Source organism: Protopterus annectens, chromosome 1.part1, assembly GCF_019279795.1.
Source record: "Protopterus annectens isolate FY-2018-M chromosome 1.part1, PAN1.0, whole genome shotgun sequence".
Taxonomy (NCBI): Eukaryota; Metazoa; Chordata; order Ceratodontiformes; family Protopteridae; genus Protopterus; species Protopterus annectens.
The window spans coordinates 1,329,373,276-1,329,389,927 of NC_056726.1; the positions used below are offsets into that span (position 1 = coordinate 1,329,373,276).

The 16,652-nt window shown below is 44.3% G+C and overlaps 1 protein-coding gene across 1 annotated transcript in view; it reads right to left on the reverse strand.

Moving 5' to 3' along the window:
* SMAD2 (SMAD family member 2) overlaps nt 1-16,652 on the reverse strand; it is a 1,415,285-nt gene that overhangs the window by 29,921 nt on the left and 1,368,712 nt on the right. The window contains exon 7 of the mRNA XM_044088986.1: nt 7,795-7,939. Within this exon, the coding sequence (XP_043944921.1) occupies nt 7,795-7,939 (145 nt within the window). The remainder of the gene's footprint in view (nt 1-7,794; nt 7,940-16,652) is intronic.

Here is a 16,652-nt window from a genome sequence, read left to right on the forward strand (position 1 = left end):
ACACACACAGAAGACACTGTGGGGGGGGGGGGGGCAAAAAAGTATAGCTGTGTACACTTACCATAAATGTAGATGTTCTAGTGTATTCACTTTTGCAGTCATTACATTTCTGCTGGCAGGTTGCCCTCAGTCGGCCTGAATTCCAAAGTCTTGGGTCCTGCGTCGGTTGAGGTCTCTTCTTCCATGACGTCAGGTCATCAGGGGTATAAAACAAGCAGCAGACACCATTTGCTTTAGTTTTTCTTGTCCCAGATGACAGATGCCTCCAAAAAGGTAGCAAAAAAAAAAAAAATATATATATATATATATATATATATACATGCATCAATACAAACTTTACCTTCATCTACAAGCAAATGCACCACATAGGTTGTAGAAGATAGCGAAGGAAAGATAAACTCCAGAATGAAAGGGGGGTGGCGGGCGGGTAACCTGGACTGCAACAGTGAATACACTCTAACATCTACATTTATGGTAAGTGTACACAACTGTACTATGTTCTTCATGTTTCATTGCTGCAGTCATTACATTTGGGTAGAATCCCAAAGCTATGGATGGGAGGCTGGAGCTAAACAGCATTAGGGGCGGCCATAAGGCCCTGCAGAACTGCAGTGGCAAAGCCTGCCGTGGACTTAGTGTAGAGAGGCAAATGATAATGCTTTGTAAAGGTGTGAACAGAACTCCAAGTAGCAGCCTCTACAATGTCTTTGGTTGGTACTCCTCTGAGAAAGGCTGCTGATGTAGCTGCAGCTCTGGTGGAATGAGACCTAATGCCCTTGGGCACAGGTTTGCCTTGGTGTAAGTAGCAGAAATGAATGCAGTGGCTTATCCACTTTGAAATAGTCTGCTTTGAAATAGCCTTTCCTTCTGATCCTGCAGCATATGTCACTAGTAATTGCTCAGTTTTTCTTAGAGCTTTAGTCCCGCTCAAGTAGAATCTTAGCTGTCTGTGTACGTCCAAGGAATGCAGAATTCTCTCCCCCTTGTTCTGCGGATTTGGATAAAAGGTTGACAGATGAATAGTTTGCTTTAGAGCCACACTGGAAACCATCTTAGGCATAAATGAAGGATTGGTCCTCAGAGACACCCTGTCTGGGTAAAATATGATAAAGGGCTCCACACCCTGTCTGGGTAAAATATGATAAAGAGCTCCACAGCCATGAGGGCCTGTAGCACTGAGACTCTTCTTGCTGAAGTAACTGCTAGGAGCAGAGCTGTTTTCCTTGATAAGAACTTTATGTCTGCAGTAGTAGCTGGTTCAAATGGAGGCAGGGTGAGCTTTTCCAACACATAATTGAGGTCCCATGCAGGTATTGGTGATCTTCTGGGAGACCTTCAATTTTTGGTTCCTTTAAGACACTGCTTTAGTAAAGGATGAGAAAAGATTGGTGGCTCTGTATTGTAATGAGCCAAAATGGCAGAGGCATGGATTTTTATGGATGAGAAAGATAGGCCTTTGTCAAGCATCTCAGTCAAGTATTGTAATATCTGCGGAATATTTGGTTCTGCTGCATCAGTTCCTTGTACTTGATTCTAAAGCACAGAATCCCTTCCATTAGTCAGCATAAGATTTTCTAGTACTAGGCCGCCTGGCTTCCAAAATGATATCTATCACAGCTTTACTGAGAGGTGTTGTTTGCATTACTACATAATCAGCCATGCTGCCAGGTTCAGTGTTTGGAGCTGATTGTGCAGGATCTGATTGTTTTGCTGGGACAGTAATTGAGGCCTTTGAGGTAAGGTCCAAGCTGGGTATTGAGACAGGTTCCTTAGGATAGGGTACCAGTATTGGCGGGGCCAGTCCAGGGCAATTAGCATCATCCTTGTTTTCTCTTGTCTGACTTTTAGTAGGACCTTGGAAGAAGAGGCAGAGGAGGAAAGGCGTAAACTGATGGGTTTTTCCAACTGAAGGATAGGGGGTCCACTTTCCATGCTTGCCTGTGCTAAGTCCCTGTGCAGAATCTTTTCAATTGATAATTATGAGGAGAGGCAAACAGATCTATGTCCAGGCTCCCCCATTTCTTTGTTATCATGCTGAAGATCTAGTTTCCACTCGTGAGGGTCCATAAGGTTTCTGCTTAAATTGTCTGCCAGAGTATTTTGTTTTCCTGGCAGGAATTGAGCTTAAAGATGTACTTGTAAGTCAAAGCTGAGCCCCACAGTGCCATGGCTAGTCTGCAAAGGGGGTATGAGTGCATGACCCCTGCTTGTTTACATACCACATAACCATGGTGTTGGCTGAGCCCCACAGTGCCATGGCTAGTCTGCAAAGGGGGTATGAGTGCATGACCCCTGCTTGTTTACATACCACATAACCATGGTGTTGTCCGTCTTTATCAGTAGTTGTCCTGGATGAAGTAAGTCCTTGAAAGCTGTCAGGGCATTTTGAACAGCTAACATCTCTTTTTGGTTGAAATGCAGACGCATTTCTTTTGGGGTCCATATGCCCTGAATGCATCTTCCCGCCAGGTGAGCCCTCCATGCATAATCTGATGCGTCTGTTGCTAAGGTTTGGCTGGCAGGGGGTAGAGTGAAGGCCCATCCCATGTTTTGGTGACATGCCTTTGCCCACCACAGAAACTCCTGTTGTAGGCAGGGAATGAAAGGAATCATTGTTTCTAGACTATGACAATGTTGACTCCATAAACTTTTTAGGTACCATTGAAGCTTCCTCATATGCAGTCTTGCATATGGAATTAGTAGGATGCAGGATGCCATGAAGCCCAGAGCCTGCAGAATTTGCCTTGCAGAAGACTGGGTTTTTGTTGCCATCAGTTTGAAGTAAGTAGTAAGTTGCCTTTGTTTGTCTGGCATGAGGAAAGCCATCTGGGCAGTTGTATTCAAGGTTGCACCCAGGAATATTATCTTTTGAGAGGGTACCAGCTGTGATTTCTTTTCGTTTATTGTGTACACTAGGCATGTTAGAAGCCTTTTCACAAAAGCCAGGTGCTGAAGAACGTCCTTGTTCTCTGCTTGAATGAGACAGTCGTTAAAGTAAAGGATATATCTGTATACTTCTTAGTCTGCAAAAAGCAATTACTGGTGCCAGGCACTTTGTGAAGACCCTGGACGCAGTAGATAAGCCAAAGGGCAGTGCAGAGAATTGGCAATGCATTAAGCCAGCCTTGAAACAGAGGTATCTTCTGCACAATTCCCTTATTGAGACATGCAGGTATGCCTCTTTTAGGTCTAATGTCACCAGCCAAGCATTCTTGCCCAGCATGGGCAGAAGCTGCTGCAAAGTCAGCATTTTGAATTTTGGAATGTCCAGGAATGTGTTCAAAATTGATAAATCCAGTATTGGCCGCCAGCCCTTGTCCTTTCTGGGTACCAACAGTAGTCCTGAGTAAAAACCTTGTCCTTTTTCCTGTTCTGGTACTGGCTGAATAGCCCCATATCCATGCGGGACGTAACCTGTTTCTGTGCCTCTGCCTGTTGATTTTTTGTCAGATCCGGCCAACCGTTTGCCATTGGCAGAGTATGGAAATGGAATCTGTATCCCTGCGATACTATGTTTAGCAGCCACTTGTCCTGGGTTATTAACTGCCAATTTTGAGCAAACAGTGCTAATTTTCCCCCAAGGGTGCTGCAAAAAGGTAAGTGCTTGGTGAAGGCAGAGGGAAGTTATTGGGACTGTTTTCTGTAGGGTTGTGCTTTATCTCCTCCAGATTTGGAGGTAGAAGCACCCCATTGCTTTGACCTGTAAGAATCTTGTGCCCGGTATCTAGAACCTTTAGAGCATCTGGATTTGCCCCTTGAGCTCTGTCGGACACAGTAAAAGGACCAATTTTTTGTAGGCCAGTGTCTACTGAATCTTGGTGGCTGCACTTGTAAGAAGTCTTTTACAGTTTGCATAGACTTAGCTTTGTCTTCCATTTTCTTTAAAACCTCTTCTGCCTTGATACCAAACAGAGTAACATGCTGTAAAGGTGCATCCAGTAATTTAGCTTTAACATGATCAGGCAAATTATGCTCTTTTAGCCAGGCATGCCTCCTAATCACAGATCCGGTAACTGCGGCCCTGCAGGAGGCCTCTAAGGAATCAAAACCACATTGCAAAGTATAATTCCTGCAATTCTTTACTTTCTGCACATTCAGAAATCAACAATTTTCTGTTTCAGCAATCCTATAACATGTTGTTGATACTTGAGCATATGAAACTGTCAGTTTAAGGCCCTAATTGCCAAGGTTACAGAAGAATAAACCTTCTTTCCCCATCTATCCAGTGCCCTTGAATCTCTGTCAGAGGGGGTAGGATATTTTGCTGTTGAGGCCTTAACTCCCTTTGGACTCTGTGAAATAGTTTCAGGGTCAGCAGCAGGGTTTCTAAATAAAAATGTGTGAGTCAGGGACCCTGTAATATCTGTCAGGCTTGCTGGGAGCTGGAAGTAAGGAGTCAGGGGTCAAGCTTGACTCCAAAAACACATCATCCACAATATCTAAAACGGGATATGGCTAAAGGCCTGTGCTGAGGGAGAAGGAAATCCCTGAGCCTCTTTTTTGATTCTGAGAAATCTTGACTCTCCCAGTGCAAATGCTCCCTTCAAAGTATGCAAGGTTTCTCCAAATGAATAATCCTCCTGGGGTGATGCAGACGGGATAGATTCCTCTGCATCAGAATCCTCATAGGGAGGTATAGATAATTCCTGATCAGAAGAGGAATCAGAAGAAATAGAAACCTGATCTGAAGATTCATGATCAGTGTCTTGCCTAGGCCTCTTATCAGGAGGGGGCTGGGAACCCCTGATCAAGGTAATAAGGTCTTCAGCCATTTTGATCATCTGTTTTTTAGGCATAGTGGCCTGTGCATGTGGCTCATGCGTCATTTTTTTAGCTTTAGAGGTTGCTTTTGTCTTTGGTTTTGCAGCGGTCGGTTTTATATAAAAATGTTGAGGCCTGAATACACCCTCAGAAGCCGGTGCCTGCTCAGCGGCTCCGGACCCATCCGAGGGAGAGACGTCCAATACTTTGAGTATCTCGCAGCGTGCCGGACTCCACATGGGTCTTGGTAGGGGCCTGCGACTCGAAAGTAGCGGGTATCAGGGGCTGCGAAAGTACCTCACTGAGTACCGGCGACTGGCTTAGGAGAAGCATAGTCTGTTTTGGACCTCGACGGTCTGTCTCTGTCCTTTTCTTTGCGTTTTTGTGTACTCTGATAGTCAGATTGCTATCCGATGACATTTCAGGGTAGTTAAATCTGTTTCCAAAATATTTTGAGGCAAAAATATACCGCTGCTTAATAGTGCGTCGGTCAAATCTAGCAAAAAACCGACAGCAAGGCACGTTGTGATCAGGGCCTAGGCAAGGAATACAGTATAAATGGAAATCCTTATGAAGTATTTGCTTCCCAGAAGTAATACAATTAACTTTTTCTGACATCGGTATGGAGCAAGAAAAAAAGTTTCCCCAACGGGATACTTAGCTTTAGTGAAGACTTCGGTTCTGAAACTCCAACTAGAAATTTTCAGGAGTCGGCCAACTGGCACTTGCGAACTGCTTCTAATTCGGGCACCGCGCGGCAAGAAAGATTAAAGAAAATGGCGTCGGCTGCTTGTTTTATACCCCTGACAACATGACATCATGGAAGAAGAGACAGCAACCGACGCAGGACCCAAGACTTTGGAATTCAGGCCGACTGAGGGCAACCTGCCAGCAGATTACCCAAATGTAATGACTGCAACAGTAAAACACGAAGAATATCTACACACAGCTACTCTAAGTTAACTATCCTAAAAACTATAAACTCAAGGTACCAAGCGAGGGGAGGAGAAAGGGGAACCTACTCTATCACTAAGGATTTTAAGAAAAAATTGATTTTTAAAGTCTTTACCCACTTGAAAACCTGGAGCTCTACATTAGGTTGCCACCTTTTCAAATGGCCAAAGTGGGACATTTTCGGGACACACATCAGATTTTGCAGGCAGACACATACCCACAGTCAGTACAAAGGATAGAACTTACTTTTTTACCTAAATAAAAGCTTTTTCTTGTAGCATTTTAGTTGCGTATTCTGTTTCTTGTAACATTTAGGTATTTTAGATACAGAATAACTGTTTTATGCAACTATTACATAAAACATGGGACATAATTATGCCCTACAATCTCAGGACATTTGCCATTTTTAATATTTTTTGTCAGGACACAACTGCCCAAAGAGGGACTGTCCCTCGCAAAGTGGGACAGGTGGTAACCCTAGCTCTACAGATCACGATGCACAAGCTATTAGTGGCAAATGAGATCTGGGGGGTTTGAAGGTAGTGGAGGTGTATTATGGGTAAGGGGAGGAGCTTGATGCAAATGCTAGTAAAGTTGCCGGCTCGGATCCGATACAGATCCGGGATCCCACAGGTTAAAGACCAAATGAAGTAACTACTTCAGATCATTACATTAGAAGTGGAAAATTCTCAATGTGGTACTTATCTGACTGGCAGATAGGAAAAACTGTGGAAAAATGAGTCGACAGACTGAGCATTTTATACAAAAGAAGTGCATCATACTGCATGGCTAGAAAAAACTGAAGATGGTGTCGAACACCCTTCTTACACTCCGACGTCCAGATGATGCAAAGACTACAGAAATTGGGCCAGTCATGGGCTTCTGCATGGCAGAAGTCCCAAGAATAAGTACTGCAACAGTGACTATGTAGAACATCCAGAGAAATACTAGTCCTGAGTGGATGCTATTTCCATTCTTGGCAGCAACTAAAAAACCTTTTCCATTTACTAATATACGATTTGCTAATAGACTTTCTTGCCTCATTTACTACCTCTGCTGGACATCCTCGGAAGAAAGGTGCGTAAAAGGTATTACCATTCTAATATCCAAGCAGTCAGGTGTAGTTGTTTGGGATCAGGAAGAATTAAACAACCCATTTCTTGTGACAGTAGGTCCATTTTGTGAGGAAGCTTGTGGTACTTGCCCCTAGTAATTACAAAAAATGAAGGGAGAATAACTGTTGCTCAAGTCAGCAAGGAATCATCACAATGAGTTTTGGAGAGTCTTCAGAATGATTATGGACATTAAGGGTCAAAAAGTATACAGGGACATTCCTGTCCAAAGGGGGGGGGGTCTGTCTCCCAAGTCTTCTTGAGTGCAGTCTTGAAGCAGAAATTTTTCAACTGATTGGGGTGGTAGTGGGGGCTGGAAAAAAATCTTTTTTAGGCGTTTCCCCATAGCTGGATCAATTCCTAGAAGACCACCTGACTTTTTAAATTCATGATGGACTGTCTCCTGGTCCTGTTCGGCTTGTCTGCTACACAATTCTGCTTGGGCAGTATGAAAGATGCCTGTAGAGAGAGTATGCTAAAAAGCTATACCCCTTGGCTACTACAGGTAGTTTGTACAGAGGGCAAGATCTGGTTCCCTCATGTTTATGTGATACATCACTGTACACTTGCAGAAATCCTGGGGACCATAAATAAGAGAGTTGAGAGCATTTATTACGTGCTAAAATCTCGTGTGTGTGTGTGTGTGTGTGTGTGTGTGTGTGTGTGTGTGTGTGTGTGTGTGTGTTGGCCTGTTTGTATCCAATTCCAAAGACATTGCACTTTTATTCCCATAGACAATGCACCCCACTCAAAGTCTGAGTCGTCTGCTAACAGACTTTGCTAGAGCTGGAAAGGAGTTTGGAAGACCTGGATTCTTATAAATTTGGCATCACCACCAAAAAAATCTGTAAGTTTGACCTGAATGACATTATCAAAATGATTATGAATACTGTGAATACACAAACACTTTGCCAGTTCTAAAACTTTTTAGAAAGTTTGGTGGTGTACGAAAACTTGCTTTACATACCTATATTCTGCACCCCAGCCTTTTACAAAGCTCATTCTAATAGTACACATCCTGGTTAACTGGTAAACTGCTTCAAATCCCTGGTTTACAGACTGAGCAAGAAGTGCAGCAAATTCCTGATTATTGAAAATTTTCAGATTGCAACCTGCAGGAAAAAAAGAAACATCAGACATGGTTTGGCAAAGACAATTACACCCTACTACAATTCGTTGACTTGTTACAAAAGTTGTAGCTGTACAACAGTCCCAATTAGAAACACCTGTAGAAACATTTTAGTGTGTTGTACTTAATATCACAATGGAACATTCTCCCAACTTTACAGTGATGTTACTATCTGAAAACAGAAATAAAGGTTCTAGATACGTATTCAGGGGCATGAAATAAGTGAATATAAAACATAGGTTAATAGATAAAATTGTAGAATGAACACATCTTAAACCATGCTGTCTGCAGCTTTACAGTCCTGGTAGAATCACATTAGTCTAACAGAAGAGGCCAGATAAATAGCAAATAAAAATGATTCCCTATGACCTTTCAGTAAATAAACTTTGACCGAAACAGGGATATCTGGATCCCACCTGTACAGCTGGGGGGGGGGGGGGTTGCTGATGACCCACGCACCTTGCGGACAGGAATATCCAAAAAAAGCCACTGTGTGGGGGCCCCAAATAGTACACTTGTGTACACTTACCATAAATGTAGATGTTAGAGTGTATTCACTGTTGCAGTCATTACATTTAGGTAATCTGCTGGCAGGTTGCCCTCAGTCGGCCTGAATAACAAAGTCTTGGGTCCTGCGTCGGTTGCTGTCTCCTCTTCCATGACGTCAGGTGTATAAAAAGTACAGTTTTGTACCTACCATAAATGTAGATGTCCGATAGATATGCAACTGCAGTCATAACATTTGGGTTGTCCTGCCTCAGGCTGCCCTCGGTCGGCCGGATTCCAAAGTCTGGGTCCGACGTCGGCTGATGTCGCATTTCTCTCAGACGTCAGAGCGGCTGCTGTACATAAGCATCAGCCGACGCCATCTTCTTCAGTGTTTCTTGCCCCAGATGCCAGGTGCCCTCCAAGGAAGGCTGTAATCAAATTGGAAGACAATAATAGGTTTCCATACAAATAAATAAGCAATAAACAGATGCACCATAACAGATATCCCCAGCTAAGGATAACAGGGAGAAGAGTGGACCCAAGGCATAGAGGGGAAGGAGGGAGGGAAAACCCGACTGCAGTTGCATATCTATCGGACATCTACATTTATGGTAGGTACGAAACTGTACTATGTCCTTCAAGAATGCAACTGCAGTCATAACATATGGGTTGAATACCATAGCTTAGCTGGGGGAGGTGGTATGCTCTAAGAAAGGGATGGTGTAGCTATCAGTCCCTACAGGACTGCCGAAGCAAAGCCTGCTCTGGATCTGGAATATAAAGGGAGATTGTAGTGTTTGGAAAATGTATGCACGGAGCTCCATGTAGCAGCTTCTAGAATGTCTTTTGTAGGCACCCCTCTTAAGAATGCTGTAGAGGTGGCTGTAGCTCTGGTGGAGTGTGGTCTGACATTGGCTGGCACACACAATCCATGAAAGGAATAGCAGAATCTGATGCAATGTCCAATCCATTTTGAAATTGTCTGTTTGGAAATTGCTTTTCCTTGTACTCCAGGGGCGTAAGCTACAAAAAGCTGATCAGACTTCCTACTGGTCTTGGTTCTGTCCAGGTAGTAGCGAAGTTGCCTGTGTATGTCCAAGGTATGTAACAGTCTTTCCCCTTTGTTCTCAGGATTGGGAAAGAAAGTAGGCAGGTGAATTGCTTGATTTAAAGAAACTCTAGATACCACTTTTGGTAGAAAGGTAGGGTTGGTTCGTAAGGAGACCCTGTCTCTGTGAAAAATTATGAACGGTGGTATTGCCATTAGGGCCTGTAATTCCGAAACCCTTCTTGCTGAGGTAATGGCCAGCAGGAAAGCTGTCTTCCAGGAAAGAAATTGTAAATCCACAGAAGCTGCTGGCTCGAAAGGAGGTAGAGTCAATTTTTCTAGGACAAAATTGAGATCCCAAGCTGGTACTGCTGCCTTTCTTGGGGGCTTTATATTCTTGATTCCTCTAAGAAATTGCCTTAACAAAGGATGTGAAAATACAGGTGGATCAGTGTTGTACCTAGAAGAGATAGCTGAAGCATGTATTTTTATGGAAGAGTATGAGAGTCCGTTATGTAGCATATCTGCCAAGTATTCTAGAATGAGTGGGATGCTCAAAAGTGATGCATCATGACCCTTGTTGGTATTCCAAATGCTGAATCTCTTCCATTTGGCTGAGTAAGCCTTTCTGGTGGATGGTCTGCGAGCCTTTCTGGTGGATGGTCTGCGGACTTCTGTTAGTATCCGCTGGACTTCCTTGGAGAGAGGTAAATTGAGGTTATTTATGGGATCTCCCAAGCTGTTAGCTGTAGCGTCTGGATGTTGGGATGAACTGTCCTGAAGTTGTGTTGAATCAAAAGTTGGGGCCATTGGGGAAGGGCCCACGTTTTGTTGTAACATATGCTCCGTAGTAGTGGGTACCAGTGTTGTCTTGGCCAGTCTGGAGCTATTAGAATCCCCTTCGGCTGCTCTGCTTTGATCTTTAGTAACACTGTGGTCATCAGTGGCAGAGGTGGAAATGCATAGATTATTAGGGAGCTCCAGTTGAAAGAGAGAGCATCTATTCTCCATGCTTGTGGATGATATGTCCTTGAGCAGAACTTTGGTAGGTGATGATTGAGGTGGGAGGCAAATAAGTCTACGTCCGGCCTGCCCCATGTCGAGGTAAGTTGTATGAAGATGTCTGGATGTAACCTCCATTCATGGGGATCTAGGAAATTCCTGCTTAGACTGTCCGCCAGAACATTGTCTTTGCCTGGAACAAACTGGGATTGTAACTGTATGTTTAAACTCAGTGATTTTTCCCAAAGATTCATTGTCAGTCTGCAAAGGGGGTAAGAATGAGTGCCCCTCTGCTTGTTTATGTACCACATCACAGTGGTGTTGTCTGTCCGTATTAGTAGGTGGCCTTGTTGAAGTTGTTGTCCGAAGGCCTTGATGGCATGCATTACTGCCAGCATTTCTTTTTGGTTGATATGCAGATGTGTTTCCTTTGGAGACCATTGTCCTTGAATACATCTGCCCTCCATGTGCGCCCCCCCATCCAAGGTCTGAGGCGTCTGTGGTCATGGTCTGTGTTATCTGAGGTTTTTTGAATGACATACCTGTGTTTGACTGGCTTACTGTGGCCCACCATAGGAATTCCTTTTGAAGACCTGGAATGAGTGGTAAAATTGCTTCTAGGTTGTTGCTGTGTTGAGACCATCAGCTTTTTAGGTACCACTGAAGCTTTCTCATGTGTAGTCTTGCTAGTGGAACCAGGAGAATGCAGGATGCCATGTAACCCAGGGCCTGTAGGAATCTCCTTGCAGTCATCTGGGTGAGTTTTGCTAAACTTTTGAAGTAATGAGTTAACTTCTTTTGCTTGTCTTCTGTCAGGTAAGCCATTTGAGAGGCTGTGTCTAGTTTGGCTCCTAAGAAGGTTATTTGCTGGGATGGCTGAAGTCTTGACTTTTGAACGTTGACGGTGTATCCCAGAGCCTGTAGCAAGTGTATGACATAATTCAAGTTTTTTGTCAAGGTTAGTTTGCTGTCCGCTTGAATGAGGCAATCGTCTACGTACGGGTAGATTTGAATCCCCTGGAGCCTGCAATGAGCAATTACTGATGCCAGGCATTTCGTAAATACTTTGGGCGCAGTAGATAAGCCAAAAGGCAATGCTGAGAATTGATAATGCTCTGGCCCTGCAAGAAATCTGAGGTATCTTCTGCAACTGTGTCTGATAGAGACATGCAGGTATGCCTCCTTGAGGTCCAGAGTAATCAGCCAAGACCCCTTGCCCAGCATGGGAAGGAGTTGCTGTAGAGTCAGCATTTTGAACTTTGGTACTATGAGAAAAGTGTTTAAAGCGGACAAATCCAGTATTGGTCTCCATTGAGTTTCTTTTCTTGGAACAAGGAACAGTCTTGAATAAAATCCCTGACCTTGTTCTTGTAGTGGAACTTTTTCTATTGCTTTGATCTGAGCAAGCAGAGAAATTTGCTTGATAGCCTCTGTCCTCTGGTTTTGTGGAAGGTTTGGCATGCCCTGTTTTCTTGGCAAAGTATGAAAATGGAACCTGTAACCGTGGTCTATAATGTCCAAAATCCATTTGTCTTTTGTCAGTTTGTGCCAATTGTTTGAAAACAAAGATAATTTTCCGCCCAAGGGAGCTTCTGTTTGCTCCTTGGTAAGCGGAACTAGAGGAAAGTCATTGAGATTGTCCCTGCGGGGCAGGAGAAACCCCTGTGTCACCTCTTTGGTTTGCTGGTTGCCATTGTCGTCCCCTGTAGGATCCTCTGTATTGCCCTCTTCCTCGGGCACGCCTGTTTTTGCCCCTTTGAAATCATCCAGGATTAGGAAAGGACCAATTTTTAGAAGGCCAGTTCCTGCTGAATCTGGGTGGCTGAACCTGGAGGAAATCTTTGACTGTCTGAACTGACTTGGCTTTTTCCTCAATGGACTTTAACACATCTTTAGCATTAGCACCAAAGAACTTGTTCTTTTCCAAGGGTGCATCAAGAAGTTTTGCCTTAACATGATCTGGTAAAGGTTGTTCTTTTAACCATGCATGTCTACGAATGACCGCCCCTGTCATAGCTGCCCTACATGAAGCTTCCAATGCATCATATCCACACTGTAGAAAGTGATTGCTAACCTGCTGAGAATTATGAACAGCCTCTTGCAAAGACTTCCTATCTAAAGGTTCAGGAGAGGCCAATTTTTTCTGTAAATCATCTAACAGGAAATCCTGATATTGAAACATGTGAGAGAGACAATTGAGAGCTCTCATAGATAAAGTAGTGGAGGTGTAAACCTTCTTCCCCCATCTCTAAAGACCTTGCTTCCTGTCGGAAGGCAAAGGATTTTGTGGACGTGGTAGCTGAAACCCCTTTAGGCCCCTGGGAAATAGTTTCTAAATCAACAGCATGGGCCCTAAAGAAATGAGAATGGGTTTCTGGGACCCTATAGTATCTGTCAGGCTTGACAGGAGCAGGAGGGAGAGTATCAGGGGCAACACTGGAGTCAGAGTATAGATCATCCAAAACATCAAGCACAGGAGGTATAGCTAAGGGCCTGTGCTGTGGTTTTTTAAGGAAAGTTCGAAGGCGCTTTCTGGAATCTGAATATTCCTGGCCTTGCCACTGAAAATGCTCCCTCATGGAATGCAGAACTTCCCCAAAAGAGATATCCTCAGGAGGAGAGGCCGAGGGAATGGAGTCCTCTGCATCTGAATCCTCATAGGTCTGGAAGGGCTCTTCCTGGCTTTCGGAGTGAACAGAGTCCTCAGAATAAATAAACCTCAACAAAAGCGCAGGAGCACAACGGCTTGACGAATCCAAATATATTCGCAGGATAAAAGTTACTCTGCTCGTCCAGTAAGAACAATAGCTCCACAAGATATAATAACAGGAACGTTCTTTATTTAGGACCAGTCCTGGTCCTAAATAAAGAACGTTCCTGTTATTATATCTTGTGGAGCTATTGTTCTTACTGGACGAGCAGAGTAACTTTTTTATCCTGCGAATATATTTGGATTCAATCAGCTCCATGCCTTTGTTGAGGTTTATTTATTCAATTTATTTTTAGCAGGAGCACTTCTTTTCTCTTGGTTGGGTCTTGGTTGGGACGCTGACGCTGTTTGACTAGAGTCCTCAGAATCTTCATCTGAAGAAAGAGGGTCAGAGGGTTCAACCCTGGGCCTCTTATCAGGAGGAGGCTGGGATCCTCTCTCAGGATGGGCCTGGGAACCTCTGATCAGGGAAATTAAATCTGCGGCCAAAGACATGATTTGAGTGTCAGGAGTGGGCTGAGGTAAGGTTTTAGCAGTAAGATGCTTGGTCTTGCTGGCTGCCTTAGCACGTGTGTAGGCCTTGATAGACATGGACATGGGAGGCCTAGCCGCTCCACGTGCAGGAGTGACCTTATCAACAGCAATGGTCTCGGGCATCTCCTCGGTTTCAGTATCTGGAGGAAAATCAATAACTGGTGGAGTGGCCTCTGGTATCGGCGGTATCGGTAATGCGGTGTCTTCGGTTCGATGCGGTGTAATAACCGCCTCAGAAGGAACCGGGGCACTCGCTGTAAGTTTTGGTGTGGTGTCGGTGGAAGACGCGGGCCGAGGATGTCGGTCCCGGTCTTTTCGTTTCTTAGGAGTATGCGTTGTCGGTTGTTCCGACGGCACTGTGTAATCAAATTTTTCACCGAAAAAGTCTTCAGCGAACTCCGCCCGGCGCCTGAGAGTGCGCTTGTTGAAGCGAGCACAGGCGGCACAGGCCGAGACGTCGTGGTCTGGGCCAAGGCAAGGGAGGCAGTAAGAATGGAAATCCTTATGAGGTATTTGTTTACCACAAGACAATTTACTTTTTCAGTAATTTCTGACATCGGCTGAGGCAAGAAAAGGTCCCCAACGGGGTACTTAGCTTTTTTGATGACTTCGGTTTCGAAGAATACAGGAGCTGACCGACCAGCACTTGCAAACTGCTTCTGCTTCGGGCACCACGCGGCAAGAAAGACTGAAGAAGATGGCGTCGGCTGATGCTTATGTACTCCAGCCGCTCTGACGTCGGAGAGAAATGTGACATCAGCCGACGTCGGACCCAGACTTTGGAATCCGGCCGACCGAGGGCTGCCCGAGGCAGGACAACCCATATGTTGTGACTGCAGTTGCATTCTTGAAGGACATCATGCAGCAGACATCATTTTAATCAGTTTTTCTTGCCCCAGATGTCAGGTGCCCCCCAAATGGGGAGCAAAAATATATATAAATAAACTGTAAATATATATAAATGCACCTTAGAAACATAAAAATTACCTTCAACTAAAAGCAAATACACCACAACTGCTTTTGAGTATAGTGAAGGAAAGATAAGGTATAGAATGGGGGATACACTCGAACATCTACATTTATGGTACGTGTACACAATTGTACTATGTTCGTGTTTCACTGTTGCAGTCATTACATTTGGGTAGAATCCCAAAGCTATGGATGGAACTAAACAGCATTAGGAGCAGCTATAAGGCCCTGCAGGACTGCAGTGGCAAAGCCTGCCCTGGATTTAGAGAAGAGAGGTAAATGATAATGCTTTGTGAACGTATGAACAGAGCTCCAAGTAGCAGCTTCTACAATGTCTTTGGTTGGGACCCCTCTGAGAAAAGCTGCTGCAGTAGAGGCAGCCCTGGTGGAATGGGATCTGATCCCCGTTGGGCACTGGTTTACCATGGTGCAAATAGCAGAAACAAATGCAGTGGCTTATCCATTTAGAAATGGCCTGCTTTGATATAGCCTTCCCCTCTGATCCTGCAGCAAATGCTACCAATAGTTGCTCAGACTTTCTTAGAGATTTTGTCTTGTTTAAGTAGAATCTTAGTTGTCTGTGTACATCCAATGAATGCAGAAACTGCTCCCCTTTGTTCTGCGGATTTGGGAAACAAGTTGGCAGGTGAATGGTCTGGTTAAGAGCCACAGTGGATACCACCTTAGGCATAAAATGAGGATTGGTCCTGAGGGCCACCCTGTCCGGGTAAAATATAATGAAAGGCTTCACTGCCATGAGAGCCTGTAGTTCTGAAACCCTCCTTGCTGAAGTGACTGCCAAAAGAAAAGCTGTCTTCCAAGATAGAAATTTTATATCCGCAGTAGCTGCTGGTTCGAAAGAAGGCAGGGTGAGTTTTTCCAGCACAAAATTGAGGTCCCATGCAGGAGTTGGTGCTCTCCTGGGAGGCCTTAAATTTTTCCCCCCCCTGAGACACTGTTTAAGCAGTGGATGAGAAAAGAGGGGAGTCTCTGTGTTGTAATGAGCCGAGATGGCAGAGGCATGGATTTTTATTGAAGAAAAAGATAGGCCCTTGTCAAGCATCTCAGTTAGGTATTGTAAAATCTGAGGAATATCGGGCTTGGCTGTGTTTATTCCTTGTGCTTGGTTCCAAGCACAGAATCTCTTCCATTTATCAGCATAAGATTTTCTAGTACTAGGCCTTCTGGCTTCCAAAATGACATCCATCACAGGTTTACTGAGAGATGTGGTTTGAATAATTAGTTGATTAGTCATGCTGCAAGATTCAGAGTTTGGAGCTGAGTGTGCAGAATTTGATAGTTCTGCTGAGACAGTAGGTGAGGTGTTTGAGGCAAGTACGACGGAGGAAGGTGTGACATATTCCTTAGACGCAGGTACCAGTGCTGGCGAGGCCAGTCCAGAGCAATTAGAATAATTTTTGTTTTTTCCTGTCTGACTTTTAGTAAGACCTTTGAGAGTAGAGGCAGAGGGGGAAAGGCATAGACTGATAGTTTTTTCCAGCTGAAGGATACAGCATCCACTTTCCATGCTTTTTGGTGATAAGTTCTTGTGCAGAATTTCTCCACTGATAGATCTATTTGCCTCTCCCCAAAACTATGTCTGGGCTCCCCCATTTCTGTGTTAACATACTGAAGATTTGTGGATCCAGTTTCCATTCGTGTGTATCCATAAGGTTTCTGCTCAAGTCGTCTGCCAGAGTATTTTGCTTTCCTGGCAGGAATTGAGCTTGAAGATGTATTTGGTAAGTCAAGGCTGTGTTCCACATGCCATGGCTAGTCTGCATAGGGGGTAGGAATGTGTACCCCCTGCTTGTTTATGTACCACGTAACTGTGGTGTTGCCTGTCTTTATCAGTAGTTGTCGTGGGTGAAGTAAGTCCTTGAAGGTTGTCAGAGCATTCTGAACAGCTATCATTTCTTTCTGGTTGATATGCAGATCCATTTG